Source organism: Lingula anatina, chromosome 1 (genome assembly GCF_051362555.1).
Source record: "Lingula anatina isolate TDL-2025a chromosome 1, LinAna3.0, whole genome shotgun sequence".
NCBI classification, from domain to species: domain Eukaryota; kingdom Metazoa; phylum Brachiopoda; class Lingulata; order Lingulida; family Lingulidae; genus Lingula; species Lingula anatina.
Window position 1 is genome coordinate 28,129,876 of NC_141767.1, and position 27,773 is coordinate 28,157,648.

General features: G+C 33.8%; 1 protein-coding gene across 4 annotated transcripts; it reads left to right on the plus strand.

The window, feature by feature from the left end:
- Positions 1–581: 581 nt before the first annotated feature.
- Positions 582–27,113, plus strand: LOC106175921 (unconventional myosin-VI). Of its 4 annotated transcripts, XM_087002578.1 has the most exons (32): positions 582–772; positions 3,171–3,309; positions 3,638–3,707; positions 5,523–5,596; positions 5,929–6,058; positions 6,429–6,593; positions 6,945–7,042; positions 7,192–7,356; positions 7,871–7,951; positions 8,184–8,210; positions 9,628–9,811; positions 14,899–15,043; positions 15,352–15,509; positions 15,853–15,944; positions 16,190–16,262; positions 16,512–16,639; positions 16,819–16,914; positions 17,117–17,317; positions 17,661–17,754; positions 18,395–18,525; positions 18,813–19,020; positions 19,231–19,321; positions 19,476–19,626; positions 19,832–19,972; positions 20,215–20,291; positions 20,489–20,567; positions 20,698–20,843; positions 21,442–21,545; positions 21,799–21,957; positions 23,332–23,361; positions 24,052–24,264; positions 24,616–27,113. In XM_087002578.1, the coding sequence occupies exons 2-32, from the start codon at positions 3,193–3,195 to the stop codon at positions 24,807–24,809; spliced, it is 3,822 nt and encodes a 1,273-aa protein (XP_086858704.1). In that variant the 5' UTR covers positions 582–772; positions 3,171–3,192; the 3' UTR covers positions 24,810–27,113. The 4 variants fall into 4 exon arrangements, with proteins under 4 accessions (XP_086858704.1, XP_086858706.1, XP_086858705.1 ...); XM_087002580.1 differs by lacking the exon at positions 23,332–23,361; XM_087002579.1 differs by lacking the exon at positions 8,184–8,210.
- Positions 27,114–27,773: the final 660 nt, after the last annotated feature.

Genomic DNA, 27,773 nt, shown 5'->3' on the forward strand with positions numbered 1-27,773 from the left:
GGGGTTGCTCACTATCGCTTACTAGGTTTTCTGATGAACTGAATATTCAAGTAATAAAAACAAAACATCGCTCTAAACTAACTGTGCAAATTAGAAAGGTAACAAAAAAAGCAACAAATACTTCAACTGTGGCGACGGGAATAATAAAAACTGCAGAACAATATGTTGATTCACAGAATGGCAAGAGTGGACCATGCATGCAATCTTGTTATTGAGATAAAACGTTAAAAATTTGCCAGTTTAATAATTGGATAACTGCAATTAAAAATAAGACATGGCTGGATTTGCAAATTTGTTAGGTAAAGCCTCAGATAAGATCTGTCATTACCCGTGTGCACCTATGATATAAGTGCCCCAGGCTGCAATTCAGCTCGACACAAGCAAAACCTAATGAACTCTTCAAAGGATTGCTCAAAATACGAGAGCGAATTTTGTCGGTTGAGAACAAACTGTTTATTGCAGTAGCTGTGAACCCGCAAACGTCATTAAGAGGGCAAGGTCGATTTGTCCAGGTATATTAATACGCGAACTAATATGTTGCACAGTTGAAATATTAATCGTATGCGATCAATATTCTTTCAAATATTTGTTCATATTATTATATTCTGTATGAATTGTGATACAGCATAAAAGTAGGGCACTCTTTGAAGGAACTATTTATTTAGGGTACGATTTTTCACGTGGGTGTAGTACAACCAATTACCGGCTCACCTGTTTAGCGAACGACGGCCTAATCTACCACCCTAATCGGCATTAAAAACAGTTAAACTTGGTAAGTATTAAGTCACGGCAAGAGAGTGGTGTTCATAAGTAAAATAGACTTTACAGTTGCATAGTTTACACTTCGTCTCGCTGACCACTGAAAGTGAATTAAGTTGGTTCTGAATAATGTCATCAATGACTGAACTTCCTGATTAAGTGATTTCTAGTGAAAAGTCAACAGTTACCCATTCTCATATTGCGACAAACAATTGGGTGGGTACAGCGCGTGAAAGAATGCGCCACGCCTTTTATTTAACATGTTTATAGACTGCAAAATGCGTCATCTTTGATAATAATAGATAGATCTTAGAATTTTGTTCCATGTGGATTTGGTTTGATTATCCTCATTCATTCAATTGTGTCTTTGTTTAATATAGAAACACAGTGTAATATGTGGAGACAATGTATATATATGTATGTTTGCTCTTTTATAAGGCATTTCATGGAAACAAATATTTTAAACAAACTTAGATGCAGTACTAATAGAATTACTCAGCTATATGCCAGTACTTTTTAGGTAACTTGTGATTATTCATTATTGCCTTGGAATAAGCCACTTTTGTTTAAGCGAATATTAAACCATGACCAAATGAGATTATTAACAGCATAATATATTGTACAGTAATTTTGTTTGCACATATGTCTCATTCTAAGAATGCCCCTTATCAAGGTCCTGCTGATAGATGGGTCATATAGTTGACACATGCTTTGAAGCATACTATCTAATCCAGAAGTAGACAGCTAAGTGTTAACCCCAAGTTTCTTTCTCTAAATGTCTCTGCAGTGGATAAGTTGGACTGGGCCTTGTGATTTAACTCAAGTTTGTATGTTATCTAATCACAAGATGTTTTATATCCGTACACACAGTACGGTAGTATACTATTACTTCTGTTAGTCACTTCAAGATGAACAAAGTTTAATGACCATGTAGTACAGGTATAATACTGATTGTCCATTTGTCCATTAGCCATAATCAAACAAAGTATTATAAGTCCACAAGGTCAAATAATGGGCTGTACTGGTTATCAGTATCATAGCTAAGTCTATTGTTGAGTATCTTCTCATATTTCATTATTGCTATGACAGTTCTAAGATCTTCTTTGGTATTTGTGCATACCTGATGCATATTTATGTCTTATTTTCAAACCAGTGTCATTAACATATTAGCATCAGTAAAGATGAACTGGTTCACTTGGAATCATTATCTTAAAGTATTTTGATAAACTCTTTTCTGTTTGAAAGGAACAGTTCTACAATATTGTTTTCAGTATATGGTTGAAGGGGACTTATAAAGAAATCTGACACCTGTCCAGAAAATTCATTACACGAATTTTAGTTTTGTAAACTTATAATGAAAGAAAAAAAAAGATATAAAAGAACAAAATCAAATGTGGAATTATTTATTTAGGTAATATGTCCTATTTTATTCAGTCTTATTATAATGGCTTTTTTGTTTTCCCTTTATATTTATGGTTTAGTCATAAGTACTAGTATGGCCTAGTGATAGCATAAACCATATCATGAATTGACAGCCTGGTATCTAGGTTTCTTTTCCACATGAGGTTGCATGAATGATAATTATTTCTGTTTTTATGATAACAACTGTAGGGGCCATAAATCATATGTGCTGTTGAGTTGTTCATGACCTGCAAGTCCAGTTGTCTGGTTTATTTTAATTGTCATGCAAGAATATTTCCATATTTAATTTCATATATTTCATATATATATCACCATGGACTTTTGTTGCCTATTTGAACACGAGCTGTATAGAGTCTTTCATACTGTGTAGTTACATTAGTTTTTTTTTTTGCAAATTTGGTGTTGAGTAATATTAATTTATCAAAGGAGATTTAATGGCTTCAGTTTTAGAAATTTTATCAACCTATTTTGTTTAGGTTGAATCTTATGGCTTAATATCTCCCAGACTGTCTACTTATTTTCTAATTTTGAAGTGATGATTTAATAAATCATGTGGTCACCATAAATATGTCATCATTAATGTGCTTTGATAAAGTATTTTATTACACATCTACAGTTAATAGAAAGTGCAGTGATTTCTTCATAGCACAAGAATGACACCCGCCCTTCTGTATTTTTCTGATGAAAATCTTGCTTTATATCCTCTTACAATCAATGAATCAACAAGTATCTGCAAGCAGTGTGCCTTGAGGCAGACTGGTAGTTATGGTTGTCATGACATGTTGCTTGGCAACAGGGAAAGAAGACATGCAATTCTCACCTATATATCATAATTTCAGAGCCTGAAAATATTATGTGAAGAGTCTATAGCAAAGCTAGCAAGGGCACTTTCACTTCACTTCATTTATCTTCCATTGATGAGCTGTTTGAAAACCCTTTTGGTCTCGTGTTGTGGTGCTGAATTGATTGTCTTATTTTATTTGATTCAGGGATTCTTCCAGCAGCACCACCATGGATGGTGGCAAGAAGGTTTGGGTGCCCCACCCGTCCCAGGGTTTCAAGCTTGGTCGCATCATTGACATAGGGGCTGATACTATTACTGTGGAACCATTTGATGCCCCAGGAAGTGTAAGTTACCAATTACTTGAGATTCACGTTCAAGAATGGAAAATAAGATCTCTTGTTATTATATGGAGAGTGTGTTATGATATTGTAAAATATTTCATAATTTTATGGCATTTTTGTTACAGTAACAGCAGTGGCACCTATTTTTATTTTTATCTTTTATATTAATTTGACAGAAATGTGCTGTTATTACATCTATATGAATATTGCAGTAAGCACGCATTAAAAAATAAATATATTATTTTGAAAGTAAAACTAGGAAATTGTTTAAATAATTTTTAATTTTGTGTACATGTAGTTGTTCTTACTTTTCAATTGACTTTGTGTGTAGGCTATCAGTGCTGCATATGATCGTGTGTACCCAGCAGAGGAATATGATAACAAGGATGTAGAAGACAACTGTAAGTAAACTGTATTTTAGTCATGTTCATTGGTATTAATATGTGACAGGTCCACATGTGTCTTTTTCTATATGTGTGTGTGTGTGGGGGGGGGGGTCAGTAAGATCTTTTATTCCAGAATATATCCTTGAAGCATGATTTTTGTTCATGTTTCCACATGTTTCAGTTTTACAAGATTTGATAATTATTTACTGCACATCAAAAACCAGTCTCCGCATGATGTCCGGTTTAGTCATCTTGTAGTGACACAGATGCTACAGCTGAATACTTAAAGAATCTGATAAGCAAAAATTATCTCAGCAATTATCAGCAAATAGCTTCACACACTTTTAAGAAAGAGATATACAGTTGTGTTAATGATATTTCTGTGCATGCATCAGGCAACTAGATTATATAGTGTATTCATATAGTGTATATGGTTGAAGTATGCTGTCGTAGTGAAGGATCTGATATATGGTATCAACAAGCTGTCAGCTTATACTTATAGTCTACAACATGTAGGTGATAAAAGCATCTGGTTGCATGATGACACAAACACATTTGAAAGAACGTGCGAAAAAAAAGAAATACAAAGTATGTCTCTGCCTTTGCTGACATGTTTTGTGGGTTGAAATTTGTGACAGTTCTTGCATGTATTGCATGGATTAAAAATAATAAGTACTTTTGTACTGACAAATATTGTCTTGTGACTGTGCTTTTTTAGTTGTAAAAAAGATAGTCATGTCTAGATATTTATATCCTTTCTGTATCACAACCCATATCCCCACTTTTGGTTTATATGATTATTTTTGTTGAGAATGTGTGTTAGTTATATATGATGTCTATAATTTATTCAAAATCAGAGAATGAAGACAAACATGTAGTTGTTATTTATGTGACTGTACATGTATGTATTCTCAGCACTGTGTTGTCATTCCTGTCATTGTTGCCATCTGAAACACCTCTCCCTGTAACTGCAAAACCCTGGTTTTATTTTACTTTAAATTTACCGTGTAATATAGTGTGGTTCACACAGGGCTCTTTTCAAAAAGCAGCATGATCAGATTATTTTTTATAAAAGTTAACAACATTTTTTTACTTCAAATTTTCTGAGTGGCTTTGTACTTTAACAAGGCAGGTTCCCTTTGAAAACCTCTCTCTCTCTCTCTGTTTGCGTAAATATTTTTGCAATGTTTTTGCTATGGTGTTTATAGTTTAAAGTTACATTGAAAGGTTGGTTTAAGAGATGAAAATGTAAATTAGGATCCATTTTTCCTTGTCTCAGTTGTGAAATAGCATGTAATTATGCACCAGCTGTGGGTTTATTCCATCCCTGCTCTACTGGGTGGGTGAAACTTGAAACAGCTGGAACAGATTGAAATTGCATGCAGTCTTCTCTTACTAATTAAAATCCTTTATACCCACAGCTTGTTTTATGGCTTCCAGTAATTAGCATTGGGAATTTGGTTTGCTTTCATTGATGATTAAAAGGTGTTTTTGGTCAGGCTAAAATCCTACCTATCTCACACACTTACGTAACCTACCTTCCATGCATGAAATCCAGTATCTACATTAATTAAATATGTGTATACTCCTTGTTTAAAAATCCATTTTGTAAAACAATTTGCATTTCAGCTTCTATATTATTATTTACAGTTTTAAATATATTTTCATTATTTTTCTTGGATTTGTTTATGTAATCATTTTTATAACCACCATTACAACAATGTACTGATTTGATTGTAACCACTGTTAGACATAATCCATATTAGCTGCCTTCAATTGCCTAATATCACTGTGCCATTGTTATTGATTTTCATTTTCTGTTTGTTTCAGGTGCCTTGATGTATCTCAATGAAGCCACCTTACTCAACAATATAAGAATCCGTTACACCAAAAATCACATATATGTATGTGTCATTTTCTGTTTTGAATATGAAAATAAGTATATTTGTATTTTTAACAAGGAAGGAGAAATCTACTTCCGTGTTTTTAATGAATTTGTTTCAACGGCGTAGAATTATAGTATTTTTACTTGTAATATGTAAAAATGAAACCAATTTTCGGAAAAAATTAGTAAATGCAAATAAAAGAATAAATAAATACATGTATGCTCATACAATAGGCATAAAAAGAGGAATAGTTGAGATATACTCCAAAGAATTTTACTTTCTTCACTGTCATTAGTTTGACATTATGCTCATGGTCTTTTAATGTCTAAGCACAAATATTTTTTTTTCAGACATATGTGGCCAATATTCTTATAGCAGTGAACCCCTACTTTGAGATACCTGATGCGTATTCTTCAGCTACCATTAAGAAATATCAGGGGAAATCTTTGGGAACAATGCCTCCACATGTATTTGCTATAGGTAAGTTGGTTTATTGATGCTATACTTCTAAATGTTGACATTTTGTGTAGATTAGCAAAATAAATAAAAGGCAGGGGAGAGAATAATGGAGGGAAAGACGTATCATTGTATGCTATGAAATGGATTTGATCACCCTTATGATACTTCTCCTTTATTGCCAAATGGCCTACTTTTTCATTAATTTTAACTATGTATCGAAATTGATATTTTCAGTATTGTTTTTCACTACTAAAAATTTCAGGACTATATAAGTTAATCCCAAATTAAAATGTTAGTATAAACTACATGGTATTCTAAATTGATGCCACGCTGTTTTTGTGGTGAAAATTATATTAGTGATCAACACTGATTATTATTATGTATTTTCCAGCGGACAAGGCCTATCGTGATATGCGGTCATTGAAGATGAGCCAGTCTATCATAGTGAGCGGAGAGTCTGGAGCCGGAAAGACAGAATCCACCAAATACATCTTGAAGTATCTCACTGAGAGTTGGGGCACCCATGCTGGACCTATTGAAGAAAGGATTGTGGAGTGTAGGTGTTATAAATTAAATTTATACTGATTTATTCATTTTGCTGAGTTGCCTGAGAAGGAAAATATTGACAGAATAAATACTTATTAACATTTAGAAATGACTAGTGATTTCAACGATTTAGCCAAAGTAGTCACTTCAAGAAAATCATATTTATTGGAATTTTTTTAGCGGGAATTGGGGATTGCTATATCTAGACAAACTGTCCTCATTCTTGAAAATAACTATGTACATGTTCTGGAATCGTTTGTTCAGAATAACAGGACAAAACATGACATTCAAGTTGTTAATTTTGCTTGCATTGTTGGTTGAAGTGCTGCCACAGCATTGATAATCATGTTTTATTTTTTAGCTAACCCACTATTGGAAGCCTTTGGCAATGCCAAGACTGTGAGAAACAACAACAGCAGTAGATTTGGAAAATTTGTTGAGATTCACTTCAATGATAAGGCAAGCAATTTTGTAAATGAACCAGAAATAAAAAAGCAATTGTAGTGTATTGTTTTGAAAAGGTAGAATTTACATTAGTGACAATATTTAGTAAACTAATTGTAATCCAAGCAAAATAAGTTTTATATGATTTTCTTCTTTTTTGACAGAATGCTGTAGCTGGTGGCTTTATCTCCCACTACCTTCTTGAAAAATCTCGCATCTGTGTACAGGGACCAGAAGAGCGCAACTACCACATTTTCTACCGTCTTTGCGCTGGGGCCCCTGAAGACACAAGGAAGAAGCTGGGATTAACATCACCTGATAATTTTCATGTAGGTTGCATGTATCTAGCTCTCTTGATTTCAGAAAAAAAGTGACAATAATTGTTTTGTAATGACTACTTCTATCTGTATATATAGTACCACATGATGCTTTTCATTGATTGGCAATTCTGATCGAAAGTAGTCAAATAAAGGCTTTTTGAATGATTGTTGTCATCTGAATATCATTGTAACCTCTTGACTTGTTGTGTATATGGATAAAAATGAAGAAGTTTACTTTTTAGAAGGACTCTTTCTCTTAAGTTATCTGTAGCTTATGTCTGTTTTCCAGGGCAAAGTGACCACTTTGTTCGCATGAAAAAGAAGTTGGCACATTGTTTCCCCTATTTCTTTTGCAGTGTTGTAATTGTCTTGTAGCATAACTCCCCACATGCATTCTTAATGTAATAAGTCAAGGATGTGATTCATAAGTGCAGTAAGCTCCAAAATTTGTAATTGTTTTGGACAAAGTTCACCCATTGCATGCTAACCTGTTGTTGTGATGTACTGTTGCATTTCCTTATAGTATATAGGACGTGGATGCACCCAGTATTTCTGCCAAAATGATACAGAGAAAAAATTGGCACAGGATAGAAAAAGCAAACAGGTATGTAGCTAATTACAGAGTGGGTGGGGAAGTAAATCTATACATAATATCTGTATTCAGCAAATGTGAAATTTCTACGATTTAGCTGCTCCAGATCTTTTAAATTCTTTTTCTTTTGGCTCTTCAACAAATGAATACTTCCAATTTTGTTTCATACTACTTTCCATCACACTTCAGAATCGGTGTTTATTGCTTAAACAGATATTTGAATAAGTTAGTGAATGTCTTTCAGTTGAAAGGAAATATTTCAAAATCGAAGGTGAGTTATTTTAAGCAAGGGTTCCCATATTAGCCATGTGTACTAACACCTACTTTGAACTCATCCATCCCCCCCCCAATCCCCCTACTTGGTGTATACTTGGGGAACCACTGGTACATCACCAATTGTTATAGTAATGGGTCTTTCTGCATGTGTCAGCCCAATGGGCTTAAAACTTGAATTATTCAGGATAGTAGGAATTGTATGAAGTCTAGAAAGAATAAGGTGAAACATGAAGGTAAGTACTAGTCCTTGCATGCAAAGACCTTAGAATAAAAGAAGATGGTTAAAAGTAAGGGGTTAAGCAGTACATGTGCCACAGTGTAGGTTCATATATATCCAGGAAGACTGACAATCCACCTGGTTGAGATTTAAATTTAGTACAAAATTCTCAATTTTATGTGTAAGGTTGTTCAAAAGTTTTATTAATTCAGGATTTCTGAATGTTTGAATAGATTTTACAGATTATAGGTAATATTTGTTTAATTTGATTTATACATGCTATATGTGTGAAGAACAGTTTGGTAGAGTTTAAAGATTTCTACTCATTTTTAATGGTGTTGATACACATTGATGATCATCTCTGCCATGAAGGTTATTTTTTTACCTTTGTTAATTTATTAGTAAACAGCCTAACTTGGCTAGCTTTGGATAGATTTTAATAAAATTTACAGGATATGCCACAAATGAACTGACTAAGACCGCATTCTCAACGAATTGAGCCAGGCTTTATAAATCCTGAGACTAAAAATGGCGGACGTACATGAAAGAAAAACCGCCTAATCTTTTAATAGTCTCTCCGCCTCTCACATGCCTCCCCACACGTCGTCCCTGCGGGGTACAGTAATTAAATCTCGGCTCCGTTCGCTATGCGGAAGCTACCTGAGAAATATTAAGTGCGCATGCTGATCAGTTAAACTCGTGGTGAAGAAAGCATGGCGGCTGAAGGCGATCGAAGGAAAAAAGCTCTTCTGTTCTATTATCTTTCAAAACAGAGACGAAAAAGGAATGAATTGGCCCGTAGAGCAGCAATGAATCGACTATCTACGGAGATAATATCACCAGAGATATTCACGGAGATATTCATGTTCGGAGCCGAGATTTAATTACTGTACCCCGCAGGGACGACGTGTGGGGAGGCGTGTGAGAGACGGAGAGACTATTAAAAGATTAGGCGGTTTTTCTTTCATGTACGTCCGCCATTTTTAGTCTCAGGATTTGTAAAGCCTGGCTCAATTCGTTGAGAATGCGGTCTAAGAATTGATTAGATTTTTGAGTTTATCCATTGATAAGTAGATTTATTATAATGAGAATGGCACGGACTTTGTGGATGTCTGTGCTGTCTGAGCTTTTTCTAGTAAGCATTAGCTTTAATGTATTTCTAGTGAAACATAGTGAAATTTTGTCTGCTATTTAGTACCTGGCCAAGGGCAGTCTGCATGATCCCCAACTGGACGATGTGAAAGACTTCCAAGCCCTGGACAAGGCCATGACAGGGATGGGGATGACCCCTGAGGAGAAGATGTCCATTTACTCAGTAGTGGCTGGAGTCCTTCATCTGGGCAACATTGCATTTGAAGAAAACACTGAGGACATGAAGGGTAGGTGTAATTGTATTGTGCTTGTACGACTAAGTTTTTAGCGTATTTTTGCTTTTTTAGTACAAATTCCATGGGGATATAAAAGGGAAGGCATAGAAAGATAAAAATTCCAGTATACCAATTCTGAAATTGGCATCTAAGGTTTGTTTTGTAGGTGCTTCTTTTGCTTGTATTAGCATATGGGCAAATGCTGGATGTTTGAAAGGATTTGTCACAGAGAAAAATTGATTGTTTTTAGATGTCACCTTTCATGAAATTTCAGTTTTTATGTAAACTGATCTTGTTCTGTGTGATTTATGTTGTTGGTAGACAGAAATGTGTTTTGAATTTTATTGTACCACCAGCGTTAGCGCTGGCGGTACACATGGTTTCGGTCCCGTCCGGATCGTTCTGCCGGCTCCGCCGGCTCCGTTGGCTCCGCCGGCTCCGCCGGACGGCTACCGTTACCGCTTCTCCTACTAGACGGTAAGGGCCCCTGTACCCATCTCATGGATTTAGGTCACCTATAATCTCAACTCGTTCCACGTAAAATTTGGGCTTTGTCGGTATTGGGGTCTGGGTGTGGCACTCATTGCAATGCACCCTTGTCTAAAAATGGCAAAATTAAATGCTAATTATCTACCCTACGGAAGGAGTTATGGGAAAAATTTCTATAGACGGCTTTCCAAAAGTCATATGTGTAGATTTCAAATATACCCTTGGATTTGACCTTTGACCTCTACTTCAAGGTCAAATGGGCCAAAATTTTCAAAAAAATGAAATTTTTTACGAAAAAAAATTTTTTTGCCCTGTTATTCAGACACCACACAGACTTAACCAATAATATTATTGGAAAGTGTTACCCTTCAGGTCATCTTTCATCTCCATGAATTTGGGGTCAATCGGTGCATTTTCACGGGAGTAGCGGCCATAAGATACCGAAACTGAAAACTGTCTCTAATTCGGGAACCGTTAATGCTAGAGACCCATTCTTTTTTGCATTTTGTAGAGCATGTAAAGCCCAACACTGAAGGTGGTCTCGGTTTTTTTGTATTCCATACGGTTTTCGAGTTACGCTGTATCAAAAAGTACATATTGGTGGTAAAAGCAAAATGTGCAGTACGGTAACGGATAATAAATTTTGAACTCTGGAAAAATAAAACATAAGGCTTGGCAAAGCAGACAACTTGTGTTCAAAAATGACATTATTTCATCAAAATTGAACTTCTGAAACTTCAGAGCACCTCCTATTTCAAGAATTTTGACCAAAATGACATTTTCTTTATTTTAATTAATTTTTTCTGTACGAAATTTAAGGCACATTATGGTAACTCCAAAATTATAACATCTAGTCCCTTATATCTCCAAAACTGGCAGAGATAGGTCCATAGTTACTATTGAAGTTGAATAGGAAGTCATATACTGGCAATCTTACTATGACCTTGAAATTGACCTTTGACCTACTTTTCACCATGAACTGAACTTTGCAAATTTTTCTTCCCTTTTATCTCCAAAACTGGCAGAGATAGGTCCATAGTTACTATTGAACTTGAATAGGAAGTCATATACTGGCAATCTAAATGTGACCTTTAAATTGACCTTTGACCTACTTTACACCATGAACTGAATTTTGCAAATTTTGCTTTCCTTTTATCTCCAAAACTGGCAGAGATAGGTCCGTAGTTACTATTGAACTTGAATAGGAAGTCATATACTGGCAATCTATATGTGACATTAAAATTGACCTTTGACCTACTTTTCACCATGAACTGAATTTTGCAAATTTTGCTTTCCTTTTATCTCCAAAACTGGCTGAGATAGGTCCGTAGTTACTATTGAACTTGAATAGGAAGTCATATACTGGCAATCTAAATGTGACCTTAAAATTGACCTTTGACCTACTTTTCACCATAAACTGAACTTTGCAAAATTTGCTTCCCTTTTATCTCCAAAACTGGCAGAGATAGGTCCATAGTTACTATTGAACTTGAATAGGAAGTCATATACTGGCAATCTAAATGTGACCTTGAAATTGACCTTTGACCTACTTTTCACCATGAACTGAACTTTGCAAATTTTTCTTCCCTTTTATCTCCAAAACTGGCAGAGATAGGTCCATAGTTACTATTGAAGTTGAATAGGAAGTCATATACTGGCAATCTAAATGTGACCTTAAAATTGACCTTTGACCTACTTAACACCATGAACTGAATTTTGCAAATTTTGCTTTCCTTTTATCTCCAAAACTGGCTGAGATAGGTCCGTAGTTACTATTGAACTTGAATAGGAAGTCATATACTGGCAATCTTACTATGACCTTAAAATTGACCTTTGACCTACTTTTCACCATAAACTGAACTTTGCAAATTTTGCTTCCCTTTTATCTCCAAAACTGGCAGAGATAGGTCCATTGTTACTTTTGAACTTGGATAGGAAGTCATATACTGGCAATCTAAATGTGACCTTGAAATTGACCTTTGACCTACTTTTCACCATGAACTGAACTTTGCAAACTTTTCTGCCCTTTTATCTCCAAAACTGGCAGAGATAGGTCCATAGTTACTATTGAACTTGAATAGGAAGTCATATACTGGCAATCTAAATGTGACCTTAACATTGACCTTTGACCTACTTTACACCATGAACTGAATTTTGCAAATTTTGCTTCCCTTTTATCTCCAAAACTGGCTGAGATAGGTCCATAGTTACTATTGAACTTGAAAAGGAAGTCATATACTGGCAATCTAAATGTGACCTTAAAATTGACCTTTGACCTACTTTACACCATGAACTGAATTTTGCAAATTTTGCTTTCCTTTTATCTCCAAAACTGGCTGAGATAGGTCCGTAGTTACTATTGAACTTGAATAGGAAGTCATATACCGGCATTATAAATGTGACATTAAAATTGACCTTTGTCCTACTTTTCACCATAAACTGAACTTTGCAAATTTTGCTTCCCTTTTATCTCCAAAACTGGCAGAGATAGGTCCATAGTTACTATTGAACTTGAATAGGAAGTCATATACTGGCAATCTAAATGTGACCTTAAAATTGACCTATGACCTACTTTACACCATGAACTGAATTTTGCAAATTTTGCTTTCCTTTTATCTCCAAAACTGGCAGAGATAGGTCCATAGTTACTATTGAACTTAAATAGAAAGTCATATACTGGCAATCTAAATGTGACCTTGAAATTGACCTTTGACCTACTTTTCACCATGAACTGAATTTTGCAAATTTTGCTTCCCTTTTATCTCCAAAACTGGCTGAGATAGGTCCATAGTTACTATTGAAGTTGAATAGGAAGTCCTATACTGGCAATCTAAGTGTGACCTTGAAATTGACCTTTGACCTACTTTTTATCATGAACTGAACTCTGCTAATTTCTTTCTCTTTTAACTTCAAACTTGACAGAGATAGGTCCATAGTTACTCTTGAACTTGAATAGGAAGTCATATACTGGCAATTTACTGTGACCTTGAAATTGACCCTTGACCTACCTTACGAAGAACTTAAATTTGATTGTACCATATATATTTTTTGCAATAGTTTAATTGCATTTTTACAGCTTGTCAAGCACAAAACTGGTGGCTGTGTCCCTTATTTTGTGTATGTGGGGGTCTATACGAATGCGTTTGCTCCAGCTGGTGGTACAATATTTGGAGGCGGTATCGCCTCTCTGATCCTCTAGTTTATTCAACCTTTATTTTAAGTGATTATATCAGTAAGCTTTAATTGTCAGTTTTTCCAGATTTATAACTTAGCTTGTTTACTTATTTTCTCACTAATTTTTGATATTTTATCTCCATTTAGTCTAACGTGTTTCCGCCTTAGACTGCTTTTGATATCTATAAAAGCTATTATTGGTTAATGTTTTTACGTTTTCATTTTAAGAAGCATCAGAAGGTGAGATTTGAATGCAGCATGATAACTATCTAAATTTTGTCTGTCTAGTATGGTAGACAGTGTTGCATTTGTTGCATGCTCCATATCTGGGGGTGCAGATGGCATTTTATTTTGTTCTCTTTTGATGCCATTTAAGATATGTCATTTGAAGATTTTGCATTAAAGGTTAAGAGTCGCCTTTCTACTAGAGTTATATGATTTGGCATCAGGATGAGGTTTCAAGGTTAAGATCAAGACATGCAAGAGTAATGAGTGTGCTGTGCAAAAATGTTATTAAATATTCATGTTCTGTGCCCTGTGTCCTAGAATATTTTGTTTGAAGGCTCATAAAAATGAATTTTATGAAATTTATGCATGGGAATAAGGTATTTGTTTTAAAACCTAGGTTAGACTGAATTCAGCATTTTCCTACCTAAAAGTCACATGATACCAGTTTTGTAGGTTACAAAATCAAACAAGACTGCTTATTGTAGCTGTTGAATTAAGTATATTTAAATGTATGTAGGTTTTATGGAAGTGTAAATTTGCCAAAAGTGGGCTGTTTGCTAATTGAATATAAAGCCTAAATATTTGTTATGCAAAGTGCTTTGCATGTAAGTGGTTTGAGTGCAACATCTTTGAACATACATTCATTCTTGAACATATTGATTATCTATTGCATGTTGTTTTGGACCTGAAAAGAAAATGTATGTGGCAGTTTTTTCAAACCTGGTTATATGAATTGCCACATCTGTGGTCTAATTTGAACCCTGCAGCAAGTATCATATTGATGTGTGTATTTTTGCGGCAATTTCATACATCACTTTTGTTATGCTCCTTATTTTTCTCTTTCACGGGCGTTGTCAAATAATCTGGTGGCTAATTGGTAGCAGCAGTGTTATATGCTTTATGTGGCACTACCTGTCTCAGTTTTACAGCACTGTGAAATTCTATATGTCAAGGAAATACCACAGCGCAGTATTGAAAATACCTTGCATTAATGTCACCAATGATCAGATGCATAGTCCTTATTTCATGGATTGTTTAAGTGTTTTTTCTTTGCCAAGTGCTCCATTTTCCTATGCTTGATTGTCTTATTTGCTTGTGTGGTTGAGAAGTTCAGAAAATATATTGAAATGCATAGAGTAAGAAATATGACATGTCAATAAATATTTCTTATTCGGTGTAGTATGTTCTTGTTCTTTTTTCATTCCTAGGAGGATGTAAGTTAAAGGATTCCACAGCAGGCAGTTTGAAGGCAGCTGCCACTCTGCTGGGTGTAGATGAAGATGAACTGAAAGATGCTCTGGTCAGTAGAGTGATGCAGGCCACCAGAGGTGGGGTCAAGGGGACGGTCATCAAGTAGGTATTTTACCAAGAGTCCCATAGATGATATGATATGATATGATATGATATGATATGATATGATATGATATGATATGATAGGATAGGATAGGATAGGATAGGATAGGATAGGATAGGATAGGATAGTATGAAAAACAAGCAACAAACAGGTTATACAAGATATAAAGTGTTAATAATGATGATAAAACTTTTCAAAAGTATACAATAAGGCCCATGATTGACAAAGTTATGAGTTCCTTTACATTGTAAAAGATATTGTTAATTCATGTAAGTTTTAAGTATCAAAGCATACCTGTGTTTTTCAGGGTTCCCTTGAAGGTGTATGAGGCTCAGGGTGCTAGGGATGCTTTGGCCAAAGCTGTATACTCCAAGCTGTTTGACTATATAGTCAACAGAGTCAACCAGGCCATCCCATTCAAATCATCTTCATATTATATTGGAGTGCTGGATATTGCTGGATTTGGTAAGGAAACCCTTCTGTACTGTTTGAGTTGCAATATTTTAGACATTGAAATGACATTTAGTAAAGTTGACTGGACGGGGAGGGGGGTAATGAAGAATGATCAAAAGCAAAGTGAGATGAAGGAGAACAAAAGGAGTAAATCTTAAACCAAAAATTAAATACAAATCCCAATATCATCTCTCATGACATAATATGTTAACATCTCTTTTATTTGCTTTTTGAAATCAAAAGTTTCATTAAATTCCTTTATATTCTTGTGAACAATTGTAAGTATTGTGCAATTTAGGAATGATATTCATATGTTGTTATTCATGTACTGATGTAATTTTTTCTTTGCTTTTAGAATATTTCCAGGTGAACAGCTTTGAACAGTTCTGTATCAACTACTGCAATGAGAAACTGCAGCAATTCTTTAATGAAAGAATACTGAAAGAGGTAGGAAAACATTTGATTGAATGCGCTCTATTACCTGTGAACTTCTGTGAACAACTAACGGAAAAATTATCTAATTTATATAAATTATCACTTGCCAAACCTAGATTAATAAATAAATTTCTTTAACCCTAATGCACTTTATAAGTAATGCACCCTTTTGAAATTCTAACTTAAAAATGCTTAGTTGCTTATCTGTTAATAATTTTTAGTGTAACAGCTAACCACTTAGATACCGTTTTCTTTAGGAACAACAACTGTATGCAAAAGAGGGTCTTAATGTGAAACGCATAGATTACATAGACAATGCAGATTGTATAGGTAGGTTATTGATTCAGTGTTTTTTTTTATTGTTATTTTAAAAAGATTTTACATGTAAGATTTCTGAAATCCAGTTGCAGTCTTCAAGGTTACTAGTCTCCTTGATCATTAGAAATATGTATATGGTAGGAACACGCATTATATATATATAATATTATATAGTACATTACCATAATTACAACAGCTACATTAACACAATTGACAGCCTTAAGAGAGTCATCATTTAAGCCAACATATTCTCTATTTCAGAACTGATTGAAGGGAAGAGTAAGGGCATATTTGATTTACTAGATGAAGAACACAAGCTCCCAAGACCATCCCCAGACCACTTTACAACTGAAGTGCATACTAAAAACAAAGGCCACTACAGGATCTCCGTAAGTAGAAAAAATATTTGTTTTAAAGACACTCTTGATAATTTTAATTTTTTATCACATTGCAAGATTCAAACTATATGAAATTCAGACCTTGAAAAAAACTTTTACTCTAAAATATATTTGGCTGCTATTCAAAGTAAAAAATAGAAATGTATTTTCTTTTTGCAATTTTCCACCAGATTCCCAGAAAGTCTAAACTGAAGAGCCACCGTGATGTGCGTGATGATGAAGGCTTTTTGGTTCGCCATTTTGCTGGAGCAGTGGTTTATCACACAGTGAGTGCTTAGTCATCTGTTACATTTTTTCAATCAAAATTTTTAGTAAATTTTGATTGCATCCATTTCTGATTCATCCAATTGGTTCAACTTGAAGTATTATGATGTTTTACAAGTCAGGTAGTCAGTTATAAATGAAGGAGTAACACCATTGCAAAAAATATTAAAATGTCAAATTCTCAATTTTTCTTTTCTTTCCAAGGTACAATTTCTGGAGAAGAACAATGATGCTCTCCACACCTCCCTGGAAGTGTTGGTCCAGGAGAGCAAGAGCACCCTCATGAAGACAATCTTTGATGACCCCACCTCCAAGAAGATAGCCAGCGGGAAGCTGAATTTCATCAGTGTGGGAAGCAAGTTCAGAGCACAGTTGAAGACATTGATGGACAAGCTGGCTAGCACTGTGAGTTAGAGTGCATTCCCATAGATTTAGATTGATTCATCTAGATTGACCTAACTCCCTGGGGGTTCATGCTAATTACCCCCTTACAGCTTTTAGTAGGCAGGACAGACATTTAAGCTGGCTAAGCTGACAGTAATCTAGTGAGTCTCCCCACAGGGATAGATCGATCTAAAATCTGTGGGAATGGGGTCTTAGACTTTGAACCTTTGCTGACTGTATCTAGAAGTAAACACCATTTGTCTCCTAATTTCATTTAACAAATGCCATGCTTGTATTTGCATGTGTAGTTTTGAAGGCAAATTTATTTTTGTTGATAATCTGTTAGTTGTTGGAATTTTTTCAGGGAACAAATTTTATCCGTTGCATTAAACCCAATGTGAAGATGGTAGATCACTTGTTTGAAGGGGCCCAAATCTTGAGTCAGCTCCAGTGTTCAGGTGAGCAATACTATACTCAGGAATATGCAGAAGTTAATGGTTTATTTCCCAGAAACACACATGACAAGAATTAAAGAACCCCCCCCCCCCCCCCCAGATGCAAAATATTTATTGAGTATAATTATTGCTTCAATATATTTTGATACATATCATGAAATGTTTGGCCTCTTTTTTAAAACTATGAGAAATAACTTAGATTTAATACACAACTGGATTTGAAAAGTCTTGGAGAGGTTTTCTATTGACCATGGCAATCTATGGCCCATAGCAAGAGAGTGCTATGGGTTCTTGAGTTCTGTCCAATTTGCCAGATATGGTCACCAGTAGTCTCCTTTTAATCCAAATTTAGAATTTGGTCTTGAATTTCAGTTATAAATTAATCTTCATATCATAAAATGTAAACTAAAATTTTCCTGAATTCCAATCTTATTGTATTTAAAAGTTGTATATTCATTTGTTGGATATAAATGGTTCCGATGAGTGTTTTAGATTTAAATATTGCAGTAATTTTATTAATTTTAGTTATATTATCCATGTAAGGTGCCTTGAGGTAGTATGTAAGGTGCCATACAAGAAACTTATATTATTACTTATTGGATAAACAACTTAACATGTCCTGAATTCTTTGACTGTTTTGCAGGTATGAACTCTGTGCTAGATCTCATGCAGCAAGGCTACCCTTCAAGAACCCAGTTCTTAGAGCTATACAACATGTACAAGAAGTATTTGCCACCAGAGCTGGCCAGACTGGATCCAAGGCTTTTCTGCAAGGTTTGTATAATATTTATGGTAATGTTTAAATATGGAGAATGTTTTTTTTTTTTTTTTTTTTTTTTTTTTTTTTTTTTTTTTTTTTTTAACAGAAAACTATGTAACTTGGCAGTAAAAGCTTTAGGTTGTTTTGATCCAGTCAAATATGAATTCTGCAAAAATTAGCTTTAAGTTTTTTATTAAAGAAAAAAATGCACAAGCCTAACTGGTTTTAATTAGAAATCCTTATTTTTTTATATATTCACTAGAATTTCACCATTTCTTATTCATGACTTACATAATTTCAGGCCCTGTTTAAAGCCTTGGGTCTCAATGAAAATGACTTCAAGTTTGGCTTGACCAAAGTCTTCTTTAGACCTGGAAAGTTTGCAGAGTTTGATCAGATGATGAAAGCCGACCCTGAGAATCTAGCCCTGTTAGTGAAGAAAGTCAAAAGATGGCTGATCTGTTCAAGGTGGAAGAAAGCCCAGTGGTGTGCACTCTCAGTTATCAAGTGTAAGTAATTAGTGATAAAATAGGCAGTCAGATTGATTTGCAAAAAAGAAAAGAATTTTTTTTTAATTTGTGCAAACGTGGGAGTTGAATATGAAGTTCTAAAGTATTAAGAAACATAAGCTGTTTTTGTATTGCAAGTTTGATAGTTTTATTTGATGTTATAAAAGCTAACAGCATAATAAGAACCTGTTTGCTGTTTTATGTTTTCAGTGAAGAATAAGATCAAATTCCGCCGTGAAATGTTGATCAAAATTCAGAAGACGGTGCGCATGTGGATCTGTGTGAAGAAATACAGACCAAGGTAAAGTAACTTTATGTGATTCTTTTCATCTAGGTTTAAAATTAGTTTCAGTGCTTATTTTTTAATGAAATATAAAGCTTAATTTAATATCCTAAAAACTTGAGGGTATATTTATAAATATTTTCATTAGCCATATGTTTATGTTGTTTTTCAGATGGCAAGCCTTGAAAAAGGTTAAAACTCTGCGGGGTCAACTACCGAACATGAAGCAGATAGTGAACCAGCTTAAACAAGACAAGGATGAGTCCAGTAAACAAGTGGCTGCTTTGGAAAAGTCCATTGAGGCACTTATTGTCAAAATCAAGGTAGCTTTTTTTTTTTTTTTTTTTTTTTTTTTTTTTTTTTTTTTTGAGGGGGAGGTAGAGAATAAATAGATGTTTAGACACTTTTCTGATCTGCTAATAAAGTAACAAAATGTGTCCTGATTTTATTGAAATTGTGAGTATTTCTTTAATGAATGTTGTGGAAATTATGGTTTGATAATGGTTTTTCAAAAAAATCTTTCCAAAGAATACACCCATGAGCAGACAGGAAGTAGACAATGCCTATAACAGCTTGCTGACTAGCATGGATCAACAGTTAGTGGCAGTGAAAAAGAAATTGGAAGCACAAAAAAACAGAGAAGAACAAGAAAGGCTTCGAAAAATTCAGGTTAGTCATGTTGGAAATATTGTACAATTTACATTTATTTACAGATAAGATAACGTGAAGACGAAATTGATTATAAGGATATATGGAAGCAAAATGACGGTGTATGGTTTTGTAACGATTATGGTTTAAATGTTGCTTTTGTCATTTTGTGTTGTATGAAGAAATAGAGAGAGAAGTAAAAAGAAAGGAATATTTTGTAATGATTCCATTTTAAATGTTGCTTTTGTAATTTTGTATTGTAGGAAGAAATGGAGAGAGAAAGGAAAAAGAAAGAGGAAGAAGAAAGAAAAAGAAAAGAAGAAGAAGAACAGAGAAGAATGTAATTATATTTGAAAAGTGTTTCACACTCATATCATTAAGCTATTTAGAAATTGCATCTTTTAGATTTATGGACTAAAAGGTGATTCATGGATTGTCTTTCTTGTTCAGTTTTGAAAACTTTCATATTTAGAGTTGCACAATATGTTTAAATATGATGTCACTAATATAATGGGCATATTAATCTTACCTTTGCAGTAAGGCTGAAATGGAAGCAAGAAGAAAGAAAGAAGAGGAAGAGAGAAAGAGACAGGAGGAAGAGGACCGCAAGGCTGCAGTAAGTCTTTCATTCACCTATGCTAGTTGAAGATCATTGATTATGATAATTTGGACTGATCTCCGGAGAACAGTCACCTTTCAAATAAATTACCACTTAAGTTGATAAAAAAAATATGTATGTATTTTAGGAGGCTCTTCAGAAGCAGCTAGAGAAGGAAGCTATAGAGGAATCCAAGAGGCAGCAGATGCTGGAACAAGAACGTTTGGATCGTGAGTTGGCCTTGAGACTAGCTTCAGAAGATCAAAGCCAAGTAGAAGAAGTGCAACTACAAAGGTAGGCATTTTATATGATAGTTATGCTTTTGCAATGTGGTGAGCCAAGTGAGCAGTTAATGCATTCCTGCTTTTTCTCTATAAGTTAAAATGCAATTTTTGGAACAGGGGTATTAATTTCATGTTTGAAGAGGATCTAACATGCCTTTGAAATATAAGCACACTGAAGAAGATAGAAAGATTTATCAAGACAACATTAATCCCCTAGGATGTCTGTTTTATTGTATTTTAGTTTTATTCCTCCAGTTTTTGTTCAATGTGTACCCAGATTTTTCGTGAAATATGTATTGGTTTTAGAATAAACAATCATTTTGAAGTGATGCTGGCATGCGTGAACACATCTGAAATTGCCTTTGTCATTTATTCCAGTGCTTTACAGAGTTTTTATAAATACTGGACTTAATCTAGCAGATTTTTTTCCAGACAAATAACTGGATGATTTGCCATCAAACATTTATTGTGATAAATCAGTGATAAATTCAGTCGAACATTGTTAACATATTTTTGCCAATTTGATTTTAGATTATGTAAGGAAATAGACTTGAATTTATTGTGCTAGAGTAAACATATACTATAAGTAATGTTAATTAAACCTCTAGGGCAGAGAGTGTGATGGCCCAGAGACAGGCAGCTGCAGGCAAAAAGTTTGATTTAGCAAAATGGAAGTATGCAGAGCTCAGAGATGCTATCAACACCTCATGTGGTAAGACGGATCTTTAGAGATTGAGAAATTGGTTTATGTACTGGGAAGGATTTTATTGTTTTATTGACTCTCATTCAAATTCATTTCTTTGAAATAATGTAAGAGCTAATTATTTTCCCCTCTGGGAACTAGTGTTTCATGCAGTCTAGCAATAAGTTAACATTTTGAAGGCTATACGAGATATTTCTGAAATATTTTAAACAATTTCATGATCCATTCTGTGTTTAATCAAAGGTTTACCTTTCATTGCCAGATGTTGAACTGCTAGAGGCTTGTCGCGAGGAGTTTCACAGAAGGCTAAAAGTTTATCATGCCTGGAAATCCAAGAATAAGAAGCGCAATGTTAATGAACGCCAAACCAAGCAACCAGAATCTACTGAGGAGAGGGCGCCACAGTATGTCATGGAACAAGGTCAGTCTTAAGAAAATGAATGGTTTAAATATGAATATTCTCACAACGGAAATTATAACACATTTTAATGTCTGTTAATTATCATTTAGATTTTATTTATAAAAGTGTATCATTTATTCAAGTTGTGTTAATGTATCATTTTGATTTGCTGTTTATTTTAAAATTTAATTTCAGAATAATTGATTAAGCATAATTATGTGCTTGATTTTTCCAACAGTTGTATTTTGTATTTAAAATGTGTCCACAGTATTTTGAATTTTGTTGCACTCATTTTGTTGATTTTTATTTGATTTTTGAAAATGAGTTTAAATCATTAATTAATTAATGCGACATATTTGTTCAATTGTTTGTTTAAATGAATGTTGACTATATAACTTGCAAATATGAATGATTCATCCTGCAATGTTTACTGGTTAACAGCTGTCTTGTCCTTATCCATCAAATGTTATGTTGAATATTTTATTAACTCTGCTAGAGGTTGATATTTGAGATTAATACATTTTCTTATATATGTTTGAATATTTCGTTAATAAAAATTGCAGTATAATGGTATTTAATTGCTTTTAATATATGCAATGGCATTTGATGGATAATACACAAACCATGTTTATTAACATGCATGAAAATTTTGTGCATAATTTTCTGCTTTTACTTATTATGATACAATTTAGAGCTACTGCTGCTACTTTATGATAATTGCTTTGCTAGCTACAGTCATCTGTTCATCTTATTGCATTAGACCAATATTTGATATATTATTTAATATTTTAACCAGCAGTATTGCTTGGTGCAGGTGTGACTTATAAAAAAATGATTTATAGCAAAGCCAAAGTTAAAAAGTGTTTATTCTAATGTGCAGCAATTCTACTAAAAAGTTTATTTTGAGAATTGAAATTAGAAACTGTCTATTACTTACATTTTAGTAGCTTTTTTGCATGACAAAGAAGTACTTATTAACACTTGAAATTAAGGTGCCTATGAATCAAAGAACTGGTGACAATTTTTCATGAATTTAAATAAGTTAAATGATTTTTTTTAATTAATCAGTGGTTTGAAATTAATTTTAAAAACCTCCCTCCAAAAATTGCCTCAAAACCTCAGACCTAGAACTTTTTTGTAATGTAGATAAAAGATTAATACTAAACCATAATCCTACTGATAAACCCCTCACTGGCTGGACCATTACTAACACTTTTCTTATGATTTGCCAAATTGCCAAATTTTATACAACAAGCATGTCTAAACAAATCTTAACTACAGCTATTTAACATTCCTTTTTATTAATTACAACTACTGTCACTGCTACTTACAAATTAGTGACATTAAGCAGAAAACTGTTTTCAATATTTCTCTATACAATTCTTTTCTTTAAAGATGGTGGCAACAAGCAGAAACAAACCAAAGGTATTCTACATTCTTCTTCAGCTTCATTCTCATCAGTGTGAACATCATTTTTAAGCTTTTCAGTATATTTTGCTTTGATTGAGATGTACCTGATGTGGGTGACTGTTGTTTTCGCTTTTCCTTTATTTGAAGTAAAATGATAGTGTATGATCTACTTTTAAAAGCTACATATTTTGAGGTGTTTTGCACTTCTTTTGTCTGTCAATATTTATTTTATTAATGATTGTTTGAAATGCATGGTGACATTAAGGAGATGCAAAGATTTAGAAGGCTTTGAGTATCATTTTTAGTTGTAGCTAGTCAAAAAGGCATTGGGAGAAAAAGCTAGTTTTTAAGACCAACTGCTTAAAAAAGGATTTCATCAGCAAGGGATGTCTTCCCTGGTTTATTGCATGTCTATTGTGATCACCCATGTTTAAGAGCCCAACAAGGACTACATAATCTGTACATACATTTCAGTACAGGGAAGAAGGCTCCAGTAAGCTTCCAAACTGAGGTGTTCATGGAATCAAAATATATTTCTTGGAATGTGGCAAGGGCCTAAGCTGGTATTTAATCAACAGTTGGCAAGTTATTCTGGGTCTCTTTTGTTATTATTCAGTGTGCTTTATGTGTGGAGGTCAGTATAGATTAGCAAATACAAAAATACATGTAACAATCATGGCTGAGTAGATCTTGTCCATATTTCAGCTGGTAATGCACCGCCTGCAATACCTCCGAGAAGTGCTCAGAAGGAAGAGGCTAGTCAGCGGTATTTCCGCATCCCATTTGTTCGTCCTTCTGATCAGCACAGAGATGGAGAGAACAAGAAGAAGGGTTGGTGGTTTGCACACTTTGACGGCAAATGGATTTCTAGACAGATGGAGCTTCATCCAGATAAACAACCAGTTTTGTTGTTAGCAGGTTAGTTTTGAAAGACATATTTTGACAGTGGGGATTGTTTTGTTAGTATTTTTGTAGGGCGCTTTTTAACTGTAAAAGTTTCAACAGCCTAGAATAGTTTTAAATGATATCTTGATATACTTTTTAATTGCTTGTTGTTAGCTGAAGAATTCTAGTATCAGTTACAAGCAGAGTCTTTCGTAATATGTATGTATATGATCACCTGGAATTCATTAAATTTCCTACCAAAGTGCCCTGACATTTAAAAGAGAGCAGTACAACTTCCAACTATTAGTTGAACAAAAAGGTTAAACTCAAGTGTTTTATGTTGTAGCTGGGAGTGCGTAGTTATCACCATGTACTTCTTTTCAGGTGTGGATGACATGCAAATGTGTGAGCTCAGTATGGAGGAAACTGGCCTAACTAGAAAAAGGGGAGCAGAAATTTTGGAACAAGAATTTGAGAGAGAATGGGCAAAGAATGGAGGGGATATGTACCTGAAAGCTAATGCTAACAAAGTTTCTTCTAAAAATTTACAACAGAAATTAGGCATAGTAGGAAAATAGGTGCCATTATATGGAATATGGTTAGATCCAGAGGCAAGGAGTCACAAAGTATGTAGAGCTTGAGTAGAATTGATATGTATCTTGTAGTTTGAGTCTTGTCTCTCATTTTCTTGTGTTCATTTCACATGCACTAGATGGTATTTATTGAAGCTTTTGGCATGCATGAAGTGGCGTGTTAATTATTTTATGGACAGTGGTATTGAGTCGTTTTGTCAGTCACTTTAATATTTGTAACTGTTTAACTGGAGACAAACAGGGATGAAAACTAGTGTTAAAAAGAATGAATAATGAGGTGGAAAAATGGGAAAGACAATCTTTTCACATAGACAAGGTAACAGAATGGTCATAGATATTATTAATGGCTTATATATTTTACATTGCAGTTTTATGAATACTTCAAGCTGTAGTCAGTTTTCTGCCATAAGATGAGACTATTTCAAGAAATTAACATTCTTTCCAGACGTGAATACTGTTGTGTACTCGGTGAGAATGAATGAATACCACTCGCATTAACTAGTGAGTTATAAACAACAGCAGCAGTGATATGGTCAGAAAAGTGGAGTTTTAGTTTGCAAAGCATTTTAGAAAGCCAGTGTTTTAAAATTGCTATTGGTGAATGAAAGCACATTAGGGACACTTTTTATATTTGCCTAGTGCTTTTTAGAATACAAAGTTAATGTATCAAACTTTTTAGTTACAAATACTCCATGCAATACATTATTTTTTGCTTTGATAAGGAATGATTCTTTGAAATTTTTCAGGGGTGTGGTCACTTGATTTTTAGAAAATTGATTCTAGTGTCAAACGCTTTGCTAGTTTTCTGTAATGTAAGGACAAACTAAAAAATTGCATTGATTTTAAACTTGAAAACTGTTTGAGTGTTATGCAACATCTCTATTTTTATAGAAATTATGCTTTAAAAAACTTACTTTAGGCAGTCCTCAATCTGCATGACAACTTGTGTACCTAATGTACCTTCAGAGCTCAAATGTAGAAAATGCAGTGATGCATATATATTGTACTTGTACGTACCATCTTTGACAGGTGGTGACATAAACTTGAACATGACAGATCTCAGCTCACAGTCAATATTATAACTGTGTAAAACAACTTAAATTATTTCCATTCAACATGATATGTCAGAAAAACAGCTGCAGTCGGAATTGAGGGTGTCTTTTCTTAGTCAGTATTATATTTTAAAAGCATTAAAATATGTGTGAAGAAGTTTGTGGTCGGTGTCGTTATGTTAAAATCTGGGATCATTTGTGTGTTTCACAATTATAGATTGAAGTTGTTCAGTTGAACAGTTGTAAGTTATTTTAATGTCTGTTGTGAAAATGAGACAAACTTCATTTGACAGAATTTTAAATATGTGATTTATATATTTTAAAAGATGTTTCTCATATATTAATCGGACATTCCATTAATCAGAAATCAATTATGGGACCAATTATACGATCATGTTAAATCATAATTTTATGCGGACTCTACTTCAAGGATCAGTTGAAAATTGAATTATTAATTTTTTGGTTTTAAATGTGATATTTTTCAATTGAGCAGAAATTGGATAAAGGGATACAGGCAGATCATGAATGATTATTCTGATAATGCATTACCTTTAGCATTTACTTTTAAGTGGCATTTGCAAGTTTCTCTATGGTTAATAAAAACATTCTGTATATGAAAGGCCTATTGTAATAGCACATTCATGGGTCTTTTTGATTCAACTATTCCAATGAAAATAGCAAGGAAAGGGCAAGTTTGCTTACCTGTGTAGTAATAGAAAAACTAAATTACTTTTCTTTAAATGTGTATTGTTATTTGTTGTCAGATATATTTATTGGTTACCAGGGAACAATTTGAGTGGTTGTGAATGATATAAAACATTCCTAGTAGAGTGATATCACAATATTAAAATTTGTTTAATTTTGTAACTGCTACATCTTTAGTTCCCAATTCCCATACCATAAGAGGTCATTTAGTGCATTTGTTTTGCTCAGTATCAAGACTGTGACTGTATTAGACATTTTAGCAGCATAATGATGAAATCAGATAGCAATGTCATAGATTTTTCTTTGATTTGTCAATCATTAAGGATGTGGTCAGAATCATTGGTAAAAGATTTGAAAAAGATAGCATATAATGGAATCTTATTAAGCCTTTATAACTATCATTCTATATTCAATGATGGATGCACTTTCACCATTATTATCAAATGTAAAAGTCTACCCTAATAAGCATGCAAATATCACTGGGTAATGCAATGAATGTCAAGTGAGAATAAACATCTGTTGTTGAAAAAAAGTTGTTCATTTGTTCTTTGAGCATTGCCAGATAATCCATTGAAATGTTTAAATGAAATTGATGCAAATATTGACCAGATAATTCCTCTTGATTATATTATCTACACAACGGGCTCTTGTTTCACAACAAACCAAATTATAAGTTTTTTCAAGTATGATTTAGAGCCATGAAAATTTGTACCAGCCTGCCTGCTGCATAGTCCAAGAACAAATACAAGCAGTTCATGTCCACTAAGTTATTAATGGGAAGATTGTTTAGTGAATTTTTGTGACAAATCATGCATTTTCATATTATTATGTCACCTCAATTTTCTTTTGTATTGAGTGAGGATCATGAGTTAAAAACTTAAAAATTATACACTTAAACATGTTTGCTTGTACATGGGTGCCTTCCTTAACAATTTCACTTTTTGTTTAAGTGCCGTTTTCTATCAGTAAAATTAATCCATTTAAAGGGGGTTGTAACATGCTCCTGAGACAAAGGTGCTGAATATCTGAGTGTGAAGGTAAATAAAGTCTAAAACGACAATAAATAAATTATTTTAAAAAAAATACAAAATAATAAAAAAATAAAGAAGCTGAGAACTGACCCTTATAGGCTATAGTGATAAATATCATGCTCATCATTAATCTTAATCATCATATAAACTTGACATTAATG